Source organism: Anabrus simplex, chromosome X (assembly GCF_040414725.1).
Source record: "Anabrus simplex isolate iqAnaSimp1 chromosome X, ASM4041472v1, whole genome shotgun sequence".
In the NCBI taxonomy this organism is placed as follows: domain Eukaryota; kingdom Metazoa; phylum Arthropoda; class Insecta; order Orthoptera; family Tettigoniidae; genus Anabrus; species Anabrus simplex.
The window spans coordinates 164,132,110-164,153,029 of NC_090279.1; the positions used below are offsets into that span (position 1 = coordinate 164,132,110).

Here is a 20,920-nt window from a genome sequence, read left to right on the forward strand (position 1 = left end):
CAGGTAACTCATTCCTGGGTCCCATTGTTGCGCCCCCGTGTGCTCGGTTGGGTTCGTCAGTTGGTACCTAGTACACCTACCAAGACGCATGGCTAGTGGGAACCGTTGAGGCCACTGCGTAGGTTACTTGAAGCCACCGGCAGTGCCAATGCATTACGAAAGACTTTGTCTCACTACCAAAAATTGATGCCTGCTTTCCTTCAGATGATGTAGATGTTGATTCCCATAGGGAATCTGAAATATTTGTCACGAATGAGTAAATTTATCATACCAGTATAAATGGTCCGTTATTGGACGTTATAAATTTTCCAGCTAACTCATTCCTGGGTGCCATTGTTTCACCCCCGTGTGCTTGGTTGGGTTCGTCAATTGGTACCTAGTACACCTACCAAGACGCATGGCTAGTGGGAACCGTTGAGGCCACTGCGTAGGTTACTTGAAGCCACCGGCAGTGCCAATGCACTATGAAAGACTTTGTCTCACTACCAAAAATTGATGCTTGCTTGGCCTTCAGATGATATAGATGTTGATTCCCATAGGGAATCTGAAATATTTGTCCTGAATGAGTAAATTTATAATACCAGTATAAATGGTCCGTTATTGGACGTTATAAATTTTCCAGCTAACTCATTCCTGGGTGCCATTGTTTCACCCCCGTGTGCTTGGTTGGGTTCGTCAATTGGTACCTAGTACACCTACCAAGACGCATGGCTAGTGGGAACTGTTGAGGCCACTGCGTAGGTTACTTGAAGCCACCGGCAGTGCCAATGCACTATGAAAGACTTTGTCTCGCTACCAAAAATTGATGCTTGCTTGGCCTTCAGATGATATAGATGTTGATTCCCATAGGGAATCTGAAATATTTGTCCTGAATGAGTAAATTTATAATACCAGTATAAATGGTCTGTTATTGGATATTATAAATTTTCCAGTTAACTCAGGATGACATTTGGGACAAATATTTCAGATTCCCTATGGGAATCAACATCTATGTAAAACAACTTGTAAAAAATAAAAAAATAAAGACAGAAATCTTCACTTAACTTCTATCTTGTCTGCAAAATGATAGTGGCATCAGTGATGAAGTGCGAGTAATGATAAATGGCACCTAGATGCGGTGGAAGAAGGTTACAGGTGTTCTTTGTGGCAAAAGAACACCACTTTCATCTTAAGCCATATTCTACAGACATACGGCCAGTTGCACTGAATGGAGTTTAATGGTGACCAGCTGACAAAATCACTAAATATGAGCTACACACCACAGAAGTGAGAATGATCCACATCCTTCTTAATCACATCAGAAACAACACAATTGGGGGAAAAATATGGGAAAGAAGAGCCTCCCATGGTATGGCTATGTCCATTTGACAGCATCTGGAACAGTTGCCAACTCTGTCCACTTCAATGTCAAAGACTAAAGCCCCTGGCATCAACCGAAGGAGTACTGGTAAGATACATTAAATGCAGACTTAAATATTGTTGGTCTGAAGCCCAGCGATGCACAAGATCATTCTAAATGGCATTTTTTGAACCACAAAGTGGGCCTTGCACCTGGGAATCAACCTGGGAGGAGTCATTATGACTCTGGCAAATGGGAGTGAAATGCGTTGTTGCCAATCATCTGCAACATGAAAATATTGGATTCAGCAAGAGAATCCAACTAGCCTCTTTCATTCCAACTCCAGCACATAACCTGCAAGAGGTGCCCCTGCTAAGCCAAGCAACCCAGTGGAAGGTTGGGTACCAATCTGAGCGGGAAGTTGGGTCGGCGAACAGGTCAGTGCTGGGGGCTTCAAGGGTTACAACCTTGACAGTTAACAATTTGTTACCTGCGGGTAACCACCCTAAACTTTTTCTTAACTCTCGCAACATGGAGAAAATGACCAATGAAAAACCTACCCCAGGTGGTATACAATCCACCCACAGTTTTGATGGAGCAAGCAAGCCTTTGGATTCTGGGAAGCTTGCACATTCATGTGAGACGAAGAAACGTTTTAAGTTCTTGGCGACCATCAACATCAACTCCCTCCTATAGACAGGAAAACTAAAACATACACTAGATGTTTTAAGTGAACACAACTTCCTGATAACAGCTGTACAAGAGACCAGATTCCTTGATCGGGGCCGATGACCTTCGATGTTAGGCCCCTTAAAACAACAAGCATCAAGCAACAAGATTCCTTGATCAAGAAGTGATAGAATCACAAGGTTATCAGATCTACAAAGGGCAACCCGGTGAAAGAGTGATGAAGAATGAGCCTCACTTGGGGACAGGCTTCATAGACAGCAACAAAATGATCAACTCCATCATCTCCAAATGGAAAAACATCCACTATAGCTTTTAAAACTCTCAACAAAGCGTACACAGCTGTTAACTTCCATGCACCTACTAATGACACCAAGAGGAAAAATATTGAAAACGTAGAAACCTTTTGGAGGGTACTTGAAGAGACAATGGACTAGATCCCAAAGCACCACATAATGCCCAGATTAGCAAAGAGAGAAAATTCAAGAACATAGTTGGAGAATACCCAGCCCACAAGAGGACCAGCAGAAATGGAGAAAGGCTGAATGACCTGTACAGACATTAAAACTTAGCCCTCAAATCTACAGCTTTCAAACTTTCCTAGGAAAGCCATGACTTAGAGATGCCCTAACCCAATGCTTGGGGAATTCCAACTGGACCACGTCATGTAGCCATCAGTAGAAGCAACAGCAAAGAAGTGCTGAATGTCAAAGTATTGAGAAGTGCAAATATTGATTCAGACCACTATCTTTCTTTGATCAAAACAAATTTCATCCCTCTTAAAAGAAGCAGAGAAAACCACTGCATCAAGTTGTGAATTCCAAGGTTCAATCCAGCCAAGCTGAAAGATAACAATAACTTCACCAAGACCCTGGCTAAAAACAAAGACAAAAATGATTGGCCCCCAACTACAGAAGGCACCAACAGATGCAGAGACAACCACCATCCCAGCGGTCAGAAAGAACAAATATCCATGGTGGACAACTATTTGTGACAAAGCAATAGAAAAGAGAAAGCAAGCATGGCTAAAATGGAACCATAACAAAAGTCTCGATAGCCATAAAAACTTCTTATAAGCTAGGAAAACTACTACTAAAATTATCAGAAACACCAAGAGGCAGTACAATAAAGATATTATTGAACAAGCAGAGAGGGATTTTCAAAGAAACAACACTAGAAACTTCCACCAAACTTTTAAATCTCAAATGACACCCTACTCAGCCCCTACACTTCATCTTTGGGGAGCTGACAGAAAGCTGAAAATGGACAATGAAGAGTGCACCACAGTTCTAGCAGAGTATCTCAACAACCTTCTAAATTCAAAGGAACCCAAGGAGAAACTACATTTCGAACCTCAGAATGTTACTAAGTTGGACTCTCTCCCACCAACAAAGGGGGAGATCCAGAAAGCCATTTCAGAATTGAAATGTAACAAATCAGCAGGCGAGGATGAAATCATAGCAGAGCACTGGAAATATGCTGATGAGTCAATCCAAAGTATCCATGAAATCATATCTAATATCTGGGTGACAGAAGCGTTACCTAGTGATTGGACCTCAGCTATCATCCACCCGTTACACAAAAAAGGAGACAAATCAGATCTCAACAACTACAGAGGGATTTCCCTTGTATCAGTGACGTACAAGATACTCTCCAAAGTATTACTCACAAGAGTAGAGGCTCAACTAGACTCCTGCATTGGAAAGTACCAGGCTGGGTTTCACAAGTCAAGGTCATGCGCCAAACAAATCCTGAACCTCAAAACCATCATCACTTACAAAAACCTAAGCACCTCACCCTACATAGCAACATTTGTTGACTTTCAGAAGGCCTACGATTCAGTAGATAGAGAGTCACTCTTCCAGGCACTTGCTGAACTGGAACTAGGTAAGAAAACCTTGAATCTAGTGAAAGGAACTCTTACCAACACTACAGCCAGAATCAAATTCAGAGGGGAACTGTCCCAGAGCTTTGAGATCAAAACAGGTGTTAGACAAGGGGATGGCATATCTCCAATCCTCTTTAACTGCCTACTCGAAAAAGTCATTCGTGAATGGACGAAAATGCTAAAGGATGACTCTGGATTGAGAATAGGCTACAAGAAAGACAAGTTAACAGTCAACTGTTTAGCCTTTGCAGACGAACTTACACTCCTGGCATCCAGTGTGGAGGAAGCTATCCATCAACTATCCTCTCTCGACCACACAGCAGCTAAAGCCATCAACAAAACATAGTTTATCACCAACATCAGAGATGCACCCAAATCAATCCCACTGGGGGACAAAGCAGCACAAAGGACTAACTCCTTCAAATACCCTTTTTTTTTTTTTTTTTTTTGCTATTTGCTTTACGTCGCACCCACACAGACAGGTCTTATGGCGATGATGGGACAGGAAGGAGCTAGGAGTGGGAAGGAAGCGGCCGTGGCCTTAATTAGGTACAGCTCCAGCATTTGCCTGGTGTGAAAATGGGAAACCATGGAAAACCATCTTCAGGGCTGCCCTACAGTGGGGCTCGAACCCACTATCTCCCGAATACTGGATACTGGCCGCAATTAAGCGACTGCAGCTATCGAGCTTCAAATACCTAGGAGAATGGATAACCCCAAAAATGAATGAAGATCAGGCGATGAACAGCAGATGCATCAAATTGGAAAGCACCTACCACCTATATAAGAGTATGTACAAATCCAAATCCCTCTCCCTTAACCTCAAAATCAGGCATTACACTACCGTAGTGAGACCATCAGTACTATACACCCCAGAATGCCTAAACATGGTAAGAAAAGGGCAACTTAGAAAACTGGGCTGAAGGAAAGGAAGATCCTGAGAAAAATCATGGGCCCTATTAAAGAAGAAGCAAGTACAGAATCAGACACAACAATGAAATGTACCAACAATCGGAGAGCATTACAACATCTATGAGGAAGAGGAGATTGAACTTATACGGTCATGTCATGAGAATGGACAATCAGAGGCTCACCTCCAGAATCTTCCACGCCATCTCTAGAGGGAAAGCGACTAATGCGAAGTGGACAAGACTTGTCAGAAAAGATTTGGACATTGCTCCCAGTGAAATCTATGACAGGAATAGGTACAGAACATTGATCAGAACATCAAACTCTCTCCAGTCACTAACAGAAAAAACAATACGTCCGGGAGGAGGTGTGAAATGGACTCAGGAGTGAAAAGACATTCACAGTGCAAGAATAAAGGAGTACTGGTCAAAGAAGAAAGATGCTAGAGAGAAGAACCACGTGATCCATAGCAGGCCCAAACGAAACTTTAAAAAAAAAATAGTCGAAGAAGATTTTGAAGTAGAAGAATTTGTTGGTTAGTATTTGCCCCTGTTCAGTAAAGTGTTTTCAGTTCCAACAGGACAATTTCAAGTTTTGAAGCATAATATTGTAGTGTCTTATTCACATTTTAATGTCTTTTCATTACACTTCATTAATTTTATCCAGTGCTTATAGCTGAAGAAGGTCAAAAAAGGACCAAAACTTGTTCCATAAAATGTTTATGTAAGGTATTGATTAGGTGGATTTGACTAATACAATTTCTTATTAAGAAATTTTATCTTACTTTATGTGGCAGTATAGAGACAGCAGTGGGGATTGATTGAAATTTCTTAATTTATTCTTAAATTTGTTGTTGTTGTTTAAGATTTTGTTCTGTTTGGACCTTTGGACTTGGAAGAATTCTGTTTTAGAAACTCTTATTTATGTGTTGTATCAAAATTATCATTTGTCTGCAAATTTATATATTTTTTTTTTTTGTCTAAATTTGTGAAACATCCTATACTGCATGCACAGTTATGGAAGCGCGTTTCCTGATGCGTAAACAAAGACTTTTCTCAAACATTTGATTTTATCTCTGTGTCAGCAAGAACGAAGAGACTTTTGATTGGAGAAAATAAGAGTTAATGTAATTGGTGAATGTGAAAGTCAAAGGTAAATACTATATTCTGATTTGTTCTCTTTGGTGGTTGCACCATTTCCTGTTTCTGGATCTTACCCCGCTCCTTCAGTGGGAGCAAGGTAGGATCTGTGTCTCTGATTATCTGACCATCTTAGTGAGCAGACGTGCTCCTCCTTCGGTCCCCTCGTGGGAAACTCGGTCTCAAGGTAAGCACTGTTTCTACGTTTATTTTGGTTTTCAACTTCATTTAAATGTAATAATTTCTTTTCTTACACAGGGGGTTTATTCTCAAGTTTCACGCTCACCGCAGAATTTATCGAAATGACAGCTTTTCAGCTAAGATCTTGTACCTTTGTTTCGGAGACAATACCTTTTTATTCTTAACTTTGTAAGTTGTAATGTAATTATCGCTCGGGTTGGCCTCCCCGTATTTCTGTGTCACCTTACATAAGTACTGAAAATCTATGCACAATACCTGAAGTGTTTTAGGTAGTGATGCAAGTTTTCTATACTTCTGTGTTTGGTTTAATTTCTACATTTGTGTAGATTGGGATTAGCCCTCATTTTAATCACCATGTATCATTGAATAGTCTTTCTATGGATTCAAAATCTGTGATAACATTTCTTTCAGTGCATTGCACATGTCTGTAGGTGCGGTTAATACTAAAATTTACCTTTGTAAAGAACTTTCTATTTTGAGTTTTTGATTTGTTCCTTTTATTTTGAAGTTTTTGATTTGTTTCCTTTTAAAATAAATGTGTGTAATCCATGGGCAATTACCTTCTATGTTTTCTTTATTCTCAAAAGGCTATGTTCCATTACCTCTCAGGGTCCATGCTGTTTTCCACATCCATTCTGTAGTTGTCATGTTTCCTAACCTGTTTGTTTACGTTGTGTGCTACGATGTTTTGTTGGACTTCAAGTTTTCTTTTACTGTGTTTAAAATTTAATTATTTTATTTTTATTTGTATAATCAAGCCAGTTACGGTTACACTTTAATTCTGTTTGTATCGTCTAAAGTTAAGACTGCCATCATAGCATAAATAATTGACTTCCTTGGAACATTTCCAAAGCCTGGAAACATCAGTAGATACAGCGGACCAGACTACCACAACAGAATCTTTGTGAGCGATCTTCTGGATTTCAACTACCCAGACATCAGTGGAGGAGCCAGGGCCCGATGACCTAAATGTTAGGCCCCTTTAAACAACAAGCATCATCATCAGTGGAGGACCCTGAATCGCATTTCACATTGATTTGTCGAGATTTGAATAGAGGATGTATCCATGGAAAGACTGAACTTTTTTAATCAAAGAAGGGCATAAATAAAAACAGAAGAAGTAAATGGAAAAAAATTAACTTACCTTCAAGGTTTGAACTGACGAGGCCACGGAACACACCACTGTAACTGTAGCCTCGTAATCTTAGCTCTTTATATATGTCACGGGCATTCAAGTCTATGTGATCACTTCCTCCTTGTCCTGGTTTAGGAAGAGGCACGTTGAGGAACTTCTGACTATCATGATCCAGTTTCTTTATCCTCCCCGTCACAATGGCAGAACCACCCTCAGCTACTTCAAACTGTCCACTGTGCTTTTGCACTGAGACAATGAACTCGACCTTTCCTACGCAAACATATTATACCATAATAATAAAGTGTACTATTAGCAAAAACAAAACAAAAAAACACAAGAAAGCAATTCCTTATATTATCAAGACTACCAACACTCAATTATATACATAGTTGAATCACATTATTATAACCACCTGTTAGTATTCAGTGTAACGAGCTAGACGTGCTGGCAGTGACTCAGTCAAGTGCTGATAGGACTCTACAGGTATCTGGAGCCATGCTGTCAACTGTTGAAGGGTTCATGGCAGATGAGACAGATGGCGAAACATTGCTGTTTCCAAAATGCTACCCTGCAAAGCCTAACCCAATGATCACCCCCTTTTTACACATCGGTTAAATAGCTTCCTTTACCCATTACAACAGGAAGCGCAACGTGTACAACCAGCCTGTCAGTTGCATTATACACTGAGTGGCCAAAAGTCATGGGAAGAGGTGTCCCATTAGAAAATGTGTCGTGTATGACCCCTGAGCATTACGGCTAGCTGCGGTGTAGCTGAGCAGTCTGTCACAGACAACAGTGTTGTGAAGATGGCATGATGTCGCGAGTTCATCGACTCTGAACGTGAGATGATCATCGGCGCACGGCGCATGGGTCATAGCATTGTGGACATTACATGCAAATTCGGTTTTCCGAGGTCAACAGGGTGGATCTTCAACATAGCAGAGTGAATGTTACCACCCGCGTAAATGGCCGCACGGGAAGACCACAGGTGTTTAACGAACAGACATCACGTTGCCTCCACGAACCATACTGGGCGCTTGACGGGCTACTGTGAGTCAGATTACTGCCCAGTTGAATTTTGGGAGTCAGGAACCCATTTCTACCAGGACTGTAAGGAGGTAAATACACCGCATAGGCTTCACCAGCCAACGACCAACACCTTGTCACAGGGCCCACAAACATCGGAATGTACCAGAGAACAGTGGCAGTCTGTGATATGGGCTGATGAATTCTGGTTCCAGTTGTAACGAGCTGATAGGCACGTGAGAGGGTGGCGTACGCCCTATGAAGCTATGGATCCTGTGTGTCAACAGGGTTGTGTCCAGGTGGGAGGTGGCTCAGTTCTGGTCTGGGCAGTGTTCTCATGGTCGCAATTAGGCCCCAATGTCCGGCTGCAGGGAGCAATGACAGGTGCACATTATGTGACTATTCTTTCAGACCATCTGCATCCCTTTCTGGCCCTAGAGTACCCTGATGGAGATGCCATGTTTCAACAGGACAATATGCCATGTCACCTCTCTGTGGTGGCACACAGGTGGTTGCAGGAGCACTCCAGTGAAGTTACGACCATGGATTGGCCCTCCAGATCCTCCGATCTTAATCCAATCAATCATTTATGGGATGCTGTCGATGTTGGTGTACGCTCCATGAATCCCGCACCAACTACACAAGACCAATAAATATTGTGGGTAGCAGTACAAGATACGTGGGTCCAGATCCCTCCAGAACGATTCCAACACCTTGTAGAGTAGATGCCTCACCATATTGCTGCTGTTTTGAGGGCTTACGGAGGAAAAACTTGTTATTAACATCACATTCAGTGTCTTCCCATAACTTCTGGCCACTTAGTGTATACCAACCCACGTCACAGACTATGCTCAGATGGCACTTCTAGAAGGTGGTCATAATAATGTGCTTCAACTGTGTGTTTTCCAAGCCGAGTGATGAACCAATAAACATTTAAATGTTCATTTTAAATCAATGTATATGCACTGTAGGAGAGAAACAGAAGATTAAGAAGAGGGGATGGTTCTTGTTTTTCCTCCCCTTCTTTCTCCTTGGTTTGATAGGGAAATAAGCTACAAGATTCCAACTTGCTTCATTTTTGTGAGGAAATTATAAAAACCAACACCTACTGTTGGGAATCATCATGATGAAATTGAACCGAACTATGTTTAAAGATAAGAATGCTGGAGCTTACGGCAGGTGAGGACATTGTAAAAATGGCTGTAAGTTAATATATGCTATTTCACTTCATTTGCTGACAGACCATCTGAGAGCTCTGATCTATAAACTGTGACTAGTGCTGGAAGGGGTGATCCACAATAAGGGGCTAAATACAATTGAAAGTTTCAAGTACCATGTGGTAGAGCAGCTGTGACAGATTTTACCATTGACACCGTCCGTGCTGTAATAACTTAGTTGTATCCCTGAGGATGGGGGAGGTATAATACATCCATGTATTGTCATTGTCAGTTGATTCTTGTATCCACATATTCATATTTCTCCTGCGATTCTTCCCATCCTTGAATTCAGGGATGCAGATGCCTTCAATGGCTTAGGAGACCATTCCTCATATGAAACATACAACCATATTGGTTGCATCTTATAAAGGGCGAAGGTCATGGTTGAGTCTGGCATTGTTTACACCCTTGGCAATTTTCTGCTTTCTGTCTATGATGTTCACGCACAAACTGTGCGACAGCAACTGCAGTAGTTGTGTGCCAGCGAGTGTGGACTTCTGCAATGGTATATCAAGTACTTGGATCAATGTCAGTACTCCTGAAGGCCTTCTTAATCTGATCTGTATAGTGCTTCAGAGGGAAACTATAGGGTCTCCTGCCTGTATTGATTTCAGTCTGTCATCTTCCATGTGCTGGACAAGTCCAATTGATATGAGTTGGTGACCACCCATGGTGGCCTCTATAGTGTTCATCTTTGCCCACTCTAGAAATGTTGTGTTTGAAATGCAGACATTCCATCTGTTGTTCATAATATATCTGAGCTTCCGTTAATGGAAGCATTCTAGTTTCTTCATATCATGACGATATAGAGTCCAGGTTTCACATCCATGAAGCAGGGTGGAGATGTCAACTGCTCAACACACCATCAATTTTGTATATATTCTTAGATCTTTATTCAGGAAGACCACATGTGTAAGACATCCGAAAGTTATTTGGGCTTCTTCGTTGAGCAGTTACTAGAGATAATTCTTCCAAGATAGAGGAAATGATTTACTTCTGTTAGAAGCATACTGGAGATAGAAATACTGAAATCTGGAAAGGCAGTTCCAGAGCTGGCTGTGCAAGTTTAGGAATGTTGATGGTTAGGCGAAATCGCTCAATTCAGCATAGCAGGTGAGGCCGCCTGGGCGAGGTACTGGTCATCCTCCCCAGTTGTATCCCCCGACCCAGAGTCTGAAGCTCCAGGACACTGCTCTTGAGGCGGTAGAGGAGGGATCCCTCGCTGAGTCCGAGGGAAAAGCCAACCCTGGAGAGTAAGCAGATTAAGAAGAAGAAGAAGAAGAAGAAGAAGAAGAAGAAGAAGAAGAAGAATTTACGAGGGAAGGTAGAGGTCTCGCGGCTTTAACTATTTGCATCTTTTCATCAAACGAACGGCCAGTAAATGGCTTTTCAAACTGATTTACAATTATATCCGTTTTAGACTCATCCATCGTTAATACCACATGTGCGCAAAATATAATAACACACCGAAAACGACGAATAGCACAGGAACAGCACACACAGAATGAACTCACTAATCAGCAAAACACACAATGAATTAACTCACTAGTTAGCCACAACTCAAGCACTGGAGGTAAGTCACCCCAGTGGCATTGGTCAGTTTCGTCACGTTGGGTTCTCGCTGGGGGGTAATCTGTGTGTCCCGTTCGCTGTAAACATGTCGACTTCTCCAAGTTGCTAACAGATGGCAGAGGGTAGCACGGGTATGGGGTGACAAATTCTGACCAAGTTTCAATTGCAGCGAAATCGTTCGGAGGGTTTCAGAACTACGTCTGCCACTGAATGCAATTTTAAGATTGAATGCCTTACGTCCATAACTCCTACATTTGCTGTCTCTTTCTTCCGAGAGTGGAGTAGACGGCGAGACTACACCAGCACCACACGTAATCAAGCAACGGAACTAGTACAGTTGCGCGGACCTTTTGAACTTCTGAGAGATGAAATCGTTAATATTTGACCTGAAACAACCTAAAATCGTAAATCAGACAGTTCTTTGTGTTATCATAACGCATGCAATGAATGCCTTGCATTCAAGGAGAATACGCCCCTGATCAAGACCATACTTAAGTTCAACACCTGTGTTATTCTCAGATGATGTCTCGTAGAGCTACCAGATACAGGTCAAAGAGGGTTGGTGCAAGTTCACAGCCTTAAGCCCATTGGTGATGGGAAATTATTCTGAAAATACATTTTGCTACAACACTTGTCCAAGCATATTATCATGGAGATACTGTACGAAGCAACTAGAAGGGGACCCCAGCGGCTCTGTACTCAGGAATATGGGTTACTGACCCAGGGGCCCTGAGGACAGCATAGCTTGCACCTGTGCCATGCTCCTCGATTTTACATTTCCTATCTGACCTTTCTTGGTCGACTCTTGTTTTCTTCTGACCCTGACAGTATTAGGTTTGCAACAACTAGGGATTCTTTACTTTTCATGCTTTCTGTGGGCCTTCCCTATCATACCTTCATTCTTTCAACTAGATAGAAAGTCTTAATGATTGAGTGAATCCACCTTTACAATATAGTACAATGTTATTCCTTTGTTTACTTTATTTTTAAAAAGGGACATCCTTATGAGACATCTTCAGCCTAAAATATTATGATGAACACATGTTATTCTTAACACTAAAGAACAATCACTCATCCTTAAAACGTTAAAGAGTCAAGATGACTCAATCTGTCACATGTAAACACAGTTTTAAAACAGTTCGTGTTGTTAAAAATGTCTTAAGACCAAATACTAAATGGTGAAAGTCCCATTGAGTTTTGATATTCAAAATAAAATTAATATGGTAATCACAGCGTTCTAAAATCAGAATTAAATCTTGAAATTAGGTCGATTTCATCTCAAGTTGGAAGCTTGAATATGTAAGTGTCTGCTTAAACAGGGCTTGTTTTTTTAGGTGGAATTACTCAATATGATAGTCTAGCAGTTACCTGCAGCTTCGCTCGCGTGAATTTCATAATTTGATAAAAGTAATCATTCCTCAGTACTGTACTAAGACATTATATGAAAATCCCTAAAGTACAAAAAGTCACCAATAAATTCAGTTTCATTTATTCCAGAAACTCTTTGCAAATCACATTTGTGGTATTGCCTTTTGGGGCTAAGATGACCATGCAACACAGAACTGTATAACTGAGAAACAGTCTTCTCTCAAGTTGAAAAAAAAAAAAAACTGCTTCTACATTTTTAAGGAGATTCCAAATACCAATTTCCACATCTGTAACATCTTCAGTTTTTGAGATATAAGTATCCCCCATAAAAAGAATTCAACCCCTTTATCAGTCCTTCCTCCACCCCCACCCCCACCTCAATGGATTTTCCAAAAACAAAAGAATATATTTTTCATCATTTTTTAAAGGAGATTCCAAATACCAATTTTCATGTCTGTAACATCTTCAATTTTTGAGATATAAGCATCCCCATAAAAAATTATTCAACTCTTTTTTCACTTCTTTTCACCCTCTGTTAAGTGCCTTTTCTGAAAATAAAAAGCAATACGTTTTCTGTATTTTTGAAGGACTTCTCAAATACCAAGTTTCACGTCTGTAACATGTAAAATTTTTAACATATACTGTAGATATACCAGTACTCATTTTAAAAATTCACCTGCTTTTTACATGCTTTTCAGCCCCTTAAGTAAATTCCCCGCCCCAAAAATGCATATTTCTTTATTTCTAAAGGAGATTCAAAATACCAATTTTCATGTCTGTAACATCTTCAGTTTTTGAGATATAAGTGTCCTCATAAAAGAATTCAACTTCTTCTTCACTTCTTTCCACCCCTACCCCCTTAAGTGAACTTTCTGAAAAGAAAAGATACGTGTTTCTTTATTTTTAAAGGAGATTCAAAATATCAACTTTCACGTCTATAACATCTGCAGTTTTTGAGATATAAGTATCCTCTTAAATAGAATTCAACTCCTTCATTACTTATTTTCATGCCCTCCCCTTAAGTCATTTTCCAAAAACAAAAAAATATGTGTTTCTTTATTTTTTAAAGGAGATTCAAAATACCAATTTTCACAGATGTAACAAATTTAGTTTTTGAGATACAAGTATCCTCATACTAAATTCAACTAAATTTTCAATTCATTCACCCCCCATTAAGTGATTTTTCAAAAACAAAAGAATACATGTTTCTTTACTTTGAAAGAAGATTTCAAATACAAATTTTCATGTCTGTAACCTTCAGTTTTTGAGATATAAGTATCCACATAAAAAGAATTCAATTTTATCACTATCCTTCACCCTCCCCTCTTAACTGAATTTTACGAAAACAAAAAATGTGTTTCTTTGTTTATAAAAGAGCTTCCAAACACCAATTATCATGACTGTGATATCTTCAGTTTTTGATATATATATATATATATGTCCTCATAAAAGGTATTCAACTCATTTTTACCCCCACCCCCTAGTTGATTTTCTCCCCAAAATCTGTGTTTCTTCATTTTTAAAGTAGATTCTAAATACCAATTTTCACATCTGTATGAACTTTAGTCCTTATTAGATATAAATATCCTCATACAAATAATTCAACTAATTTTTCAATTCTTTCACCCCCTCCCCCAAGTGGATTTTCAGAAAACAAAAGATATATCTTTTGTTAATTTTAAAGGAGATACCAATCACCAATTTTCACGTCTGTAACACCAGTTTTTGAAATATCAGTATTCTAATAAAAAGACTTCAACACCATTTTCAGTCCATTTTACCCCCTCCCCCCAAGTTTTTTTTTTCAAAAACAAAAAATACATGTTTATTTATTTATTTCTAAAAGAGATTAAAATACCAATTTTCACTTCTATAACATGTTAAGTTTTTGAGATATACTGTAGATATGTCCATTTTAAAAATTCACCCCCTATTTTAGTTCTCCTTAAGTGGATTTTGAGAAAACAAATTATCTATGTTTATTTTTACAGAAGATTCCAAATACCAATTTTTATGTCTGTAACATGTAACATGTTTCATTTTTGAGATATACTGTAGATATAGTCTTTCTAAAACTTCACCCTCTTTTGTCATTCCTGTTCACCTCACCCCCCCCCCCCCCCCATTAATTGGATTTTTCAAAATCAAAATAAATATGTGTTTCTTTATTTTTAAATGAGATTCCAAATGCCAATATTTATGTCTGTAATCTTTTAAGTTTTTGAGATATCGATACACTCATTTCAACAATTCACCCCCCTTATCACCCCCCTTAGCAGCGGAATATTCAGAAATACTTCCTTAGTGAGCACCTACACTCTAAGATAAATGTATCTCCAAAATTTCATTTCTTTATGTCCAGTAGTTTTGGCTCTGTGATGATGAATCAGTCAGTCAGGACATGTTATTTTATATATATATATAAATTACGTAGCCGGACAATTCATGCAATCCATATATTATTGGTGTATGAAAGGTTTCTCCACCCTGTTTACCTCTCTCTCTTGTCTGCCTGGCTTGTGTGTGGCTCTGTGTGGGACTTTTGTTTGCTGTGAAAACTCAAGATCCTAGAAGAAAATTGAAATTCACCAACCATATCCTACTTATTCTCACAATAGTTTGTGGTGGTATTTTTGACTGAGCTAAGTATTTCAATACATTTTTATACCACCATGTTAAGAAATATTTCTAGAATTGTACCTCAAAAGTAATCTTTAACTAAGAAATACTAAATAAAAGAAAGCACCACTGACAGATTTAACGATACACATCTTAGAGGCTCTCGTCACAAAGAATGCAGGTTGATGCAACTACTCAACAAGGATGAACATACCTTCAGGTGGAAGATTTGTAGCTCTTAGGAAGCAAACATCTTCAAACACAACACTGATCAATAATTTTGACCCAAACATTCCAGAAAAGGTTTCCCAAGCAAGAACCTGCAACAGAAACCAAGATATAATACATATACATACAGTGAAACCTCGTTATTGCCTTCCCCATTAACATGTTTTCCCACTTGGCACGATGTAAATTCGAAGTCACGATTTTCATCGTATTTAATCTATATCCCAGGTGTATGCTTAAGTCTTTTGCGGTATTACTAAGAGATGGCAGCAGCGATCAGTACTCAGTGTATGAATTTGACACATACGTCAGTTTGTTCGTCTGACATTAACTTACCAACAAACACAAGTTGGGTCTTTAAAGATAAAAATTTCATTGTTCTGTATTGAAAAGTATTACAGTTAAAATTGAAATAATAAATAAAGAGGTTCAACCTATTCAATACCAAAGAATAACAAATGCAGTGATTACATTCTTATTTAATAATAAATAGAAGTGATACTGGTTTTGACCCTAGTCCAGGTCATCATCAGCCAATTAAAACATGAAAAACAATGCATAAGAAAAAGAAAGAGCCTCCGTGGCTCAGACGGCAGCGCGTCAGCCTCTCACCGCTGGATACCGTGGTTCAAATCCCGGTCACTCCATGTGCGATTTGTGCTGGACAAAGAGGAGGCGGGACAGGTTTTTCTCCGGGTACTCCGGTTTTCCCTGTCATCTTTCATTCCAGCAACACTCTCCATTATCATTTCATAGCATTTATAAGTCATTAATATCACCTTGGGAGTGGTGACCCCATTGTAATAATAGCCTATATCTGGTTCATTCATCACATCCCTGACCCGGTCAAAGACTGGAAAACAGGTTGTAGGTTTTCATTTTCAGGAAAAAAGAAAATAAAAGATAAAGTTCACTCCGGATCTTCATTTTACGTTGGCGTTTGAAACCACATTGCCTGATGTTGAATATATAGCGCTGATCACCGGGAGCTGGCAAATTACTTCAATTGATCTACTCATCTTCAGCTTCAGCACGACTATGGATCTTCATATGTGTTCGATTGTGTTATGACTTTGTGCCTAACAGTGTATATAAGCTAGCTCATTTAACCGTTCTCCACTTTTCATAAACATTATAAGACTTTGCCTAACACTGCGTGTGCCATACTGCCACTCAGAAAATTACGCACTGTTTCTTTTAAGTGACTTACATTTTACTTCTTCTGAATTTTACAGTGTCTACCCACGTCATTTTTTTATATCGCCTCTTCTACTGATCCGGAGTGAACTTGATCTTTTTTATTTCCTATGCATTGTTTTTCATGTTTTAATTGGCTGATGATGACCTGGACTAGGGTCGAAACCGGTACCACTTCTACTATCCGCACACTTTATCTTGGTGCATTTACATCCTAGTGCTGAATCAGTCGACATCGGCGATCTTCGAGATTCATACTGGCAACCTTTGAAACACAAACTATGAATCGCTTAAGCATCGTTGTGCGACATCTGGCGTAAACTTTACGTACTGGTACTGTTGTTGTTTACACATCAAAGTCAAAGTATAGAATTCATGCTAGGAACAAGATTCGCATCGAGAGATATGTTTTATAATGTTATATAATGTGTATGTGACATAGTTGTTGGCTTAAGATGATAACGGTTTAGAAATTTCATATCGATCGATCATATTCTCGATTCAATTCAGATTTCATTTTCATTCAGTTGGCAGCACCAGGCAGCACTATCGATACCGAGACAGCTCCCTCCTTACTCCTCACCCCGTACACAAATGCATCAAGATAAAGTGTGCGAACAGTACTTATTATTAAATAAGAATGTAATCACTGCATTTCTTATTCTTTGGTACTGAATAGGTTGAAACTCTTTATTTATTATTTCAAGTTTACCAAACACTAATGTCTGTGTTGTATCTCTCAGTGATCATGTCGACGTTTGTGCCTGAAAAAGAATATTTGCTTTTCTTATTTAATCAAAAGAAAAGGGCTGTGAAAAGTCATCGTTTGCTGGTAGACACATATGGTGAACATGCTCCATCGATTAGAACATGTGAGACATGGTTTTGACAATATAAACGTGACGATTTCAATGTGAAAGGCAGTGTGAATACTCTTGAAGCCATCTATCACCTCTTCGCATCAATGGGGCACGCGCTAACAGAGCAGCATTTCACCAATTTCGAGGAAGTTGGAAAATGGCTCGACAAATGGTTTGCCGCATGATATTTATAACTTACCTGAAAGATGGGCAAAGTGTGTAGAAGCCGATGGCAAATATTTAGAATGAACAAAAAATGAACTTTCCTTTAAAAATTACGTTTTCATTACTGCAAAAACTGGCAAAAACTGGCAAAAACTTATGCATACACCTGGTTGAAATACCTCACTTAGCGCGTCACACATTTTCGCTATTACCACTTAGTAATTTGTCAGTATAAAAACAGCAGTGGGAATTGATTTGACATTTCTTATTTTATTGTATTAATTTTTTATAGACTTTATTCTGTTCGGACTTTTGTTTCAATCTCATAAACCTGGACCTATCAAGATCATTTTAAATTCTATTTTTAAAACTCTTATTTACGGGTTGTATCAAAAATTATCAGTAATCTGTGAATTTTAATATTTTTGTTTTTGGTCCAATTGTTGTGTGTCACCATGTACTATACTACATGCGCAGTTCTGGAAGAGTGTTTCCTGTTGCTTAAACGAAAACTTTTCTCGAACATATATTATCACTGTGTCAGCAAGAAAGAAGAGACTTTTGATTGGAGAAAATAAAAGTTAATGTAATTGGTGAATGTGAAAGGCGACAGTGAATTCCGCATTCTGAAAGGTTTTCCCTGGTGGTTGCACCATTTCCTGTTTCTTGATCTTATCCCCCTTTTCCGGTGGGAGCACGGTAGGATCTGGGTCTTTGATCATCTGACCATCTTAGTGAGCAGATGTGCTCGTTCTTTGGTTGCCTCGTGGGAAACCCGGCCTCAGGGTAAGCACTGTTTCCACGTTTATTTTGGTTTTTAACTTCATTCAAATGTGTTAATTTATCTTTTCTTATGCAGGATTTGCCCTCAAGTTTCACGTTCACCAATAAATTTGTAGAAATGACTTGGCTTCTCTGCTAAGATCATATACTACTTGTTTGGAGGAAATACCCTTTTTCTTAACCTTTGTATTATGTTGTATTTACCCCTCAGTTTTGCTTCCCAGTATTTCTGTGTCACCTTGCATACGTACGGAAAATCTATGCACATTACCTGAAGTGTTTTAAATAATGATGCAAGTTTACTATACCTCTGCGTTTGATTTTATTTCTATATTTATGTAGAATGGGGCTAGCCCTCATTTTAGTCGACATGTATTGTCGAATTAGGGTTTCTAAAGGTTTGAATTTAGTAATTAAATTTCTTTAAGCGCACTGCGCATATCTGCAGGCATGCTTAGTAACCCCTAAATTCCCCTTTGTAAAGGTCTTTCAAATTCGAGTTTCTTACTTTATCTCCTTAAAAAATAAAAAATAAAATTAATAGTATAATTAATAGCAAATCAATTCCCACTGCTGTCTTTATACTGCCACAAGTACGATCACATTTTTACTAGCTCTGAAAATGTTATTTGTCATCCCTTGTGAAAGAAATGTGATTTCCAATTTGGCTAAGAGCCACTGCCACAGTTGCATGATTACGGCAGGGGGCCTTGAATTCCTGAACTTCACAGGATAAGTTGCACCTTTGGGAAGCAAGCCATTTGCCTCAGGAATATTCAGTTTTGCTTGCCGATTAGCAGCGAGATCGCTGAATAACAAAGTGTGCCTATTTATGCTAGTATTTTGATTTCCATTCAGAAGTTAAAAATTTACTTTGTGTAGTATAGTGGTACAGTGAAGGGTAGTAAATATTTATTGTTTGATAGCCTGTATCTGGATTAAGAACATAATCGTGTGAAGTTGACTAGCATGGTGCATATTTGTCTTTTAATAATAAGAACAATAATAATGGCGTGTGGCCTCCGAAGAGGCCTGGGGCCTATTCCACAAAAGTATGGTCTTGTACATTACAAGTAAATTCTCTAGTAAGTAGTACAAATACTACATTTTCTGTTCCACAAAAGAATTTTTTACAGTTGTACTTTATTACTCCATACTTACAAATTACCAGTGAATTTTTAAGGGTGTGTTCCAAGTAAGTACTAGTACTTGTAACTTACTAGTGAATTGAAAAGTATTCTCTACCAGTGAAAGGACATTAATACGTAAATGTACTAGTGCTATTTAAATATGCTTATTTCAGATACATTTTGATAAAATGTGGTCTAGCAGTAGTGATAGTGATGGTGATGAAAATGAAAACTACCGTCTGTACAGGGAAAGAATAAACTTACAGTTTAACACTGTATTTCAATACAATGAACGTTTTAGGTTAAGCACAATACAAGTGGAAGAACTTTTGATAGATACTGGACATAGGTTAAAACATCCTACGAACAGAAATAAATCTCTCTCTGCTAAACAACAGTTACTAAATAATCTTCGGTCTGTAGGTCAATACATTCTGTGGTAGCTGCAATAAATCATGTAAAATTTCCTCAAATTGTTCGTTGGCCTGAAAATACTGAACAAACATGTTCCAAGAAGGACATCCCTGGAATCATTAATGAGCAGAATATCTCTTACATACGCCCAAGTTTTCCCCTCAAAAGCTCCATGAGCTTTTCCCAAGTCAAATATTTCCATCCAACCATTTATTTTGTCTTGTTTTTTCAGAATCTCGCTGAATGCACCGAAACAAATATCTTTCCGTTTTCCTATTTCCTTCAAAATGAATAACTTTGTTTTTCTTGACATCATTTTAACAATTCATGCAGAGTTTGCAATTTCGTAACAATTAAGTTTACATGTAATAAATATCATTTTTGGTCCGTATTGATGATATTTGATTGAAATAATAACATTAAGTTATTTATTAGACCACCTAATCAATACATTTCATTACTACATGTTATTTAGACGCTAATTTTTAATTTAAGGTTAAGACTATGGCTGATGATGCCTTCAGGGAAGGCAAAACATGTACCACTATTAGCTAACAAATCTATGTAAATCATCCAAGACGATTTTGTATTGATTAGGTGGTCTAATAAATAACTTAATGTTATTATTTCAAACAATTAAGTTTGGCGGCCGAATATCGTTATTAGCGGCAAGGCAACTGATTCCTAATGACAGACCAAGGTATGTCAGACTATCGTGGAACATATGCGAGGATCACGGAAGAACAGGATGGGTGATAATAACAGAGTAATTTCGTATCATCGAAGAAATAAATTGATATATATATATATATATGCTAGTTGCTTTACGTCGCACCGAAACAGATAGGTCTTATGGCGACGATGGGACAGGAAAGGGCTAGGAGTGGGAAGGAAACGGCCGTGGCCTTAATTAAGGTGCAGCCCCAGCATTTGCCAGGTGTGAAAATGGGAAACCACGGAAAACCATCTTCAGGGCTGCCGACAGTGGGGTTCGAACCTACTATCTCCCGAATACTGGATACTGGCCGCACTTAAGCGACTGC

General features: G+C 38.9%; 1 protein-coding gene across 1 annotated transcript in view; it reads right to left on the bottom strand.

The window, feature by feature from the left end:
• The window catches only part of LOC136886745 (fatty acid synthase), a 367,163-nt gene that overhangs the window by 181,239 nt on the left and 165,004 nt on the right, over nucleotides 1-20,920 (bottom strand). The window contains exons 15-16 of the mRNA XM_067159549.2: nucleotides 15,315-15,420; nucleotides 7,308-7,568 (exon numbers count right to left, since the gene is read on the bottom strand). Coding sequence (XP_067015650.2) covers nucleotides 7,308-7,568; nucleotides 15,315-15,420 — 367 coding nt within the window. The remainder of the gene's footprint in view (nucleotides 1-7,307; nucleotides 7,569-15,314; nucleotides 15,421-20,920) is intronic.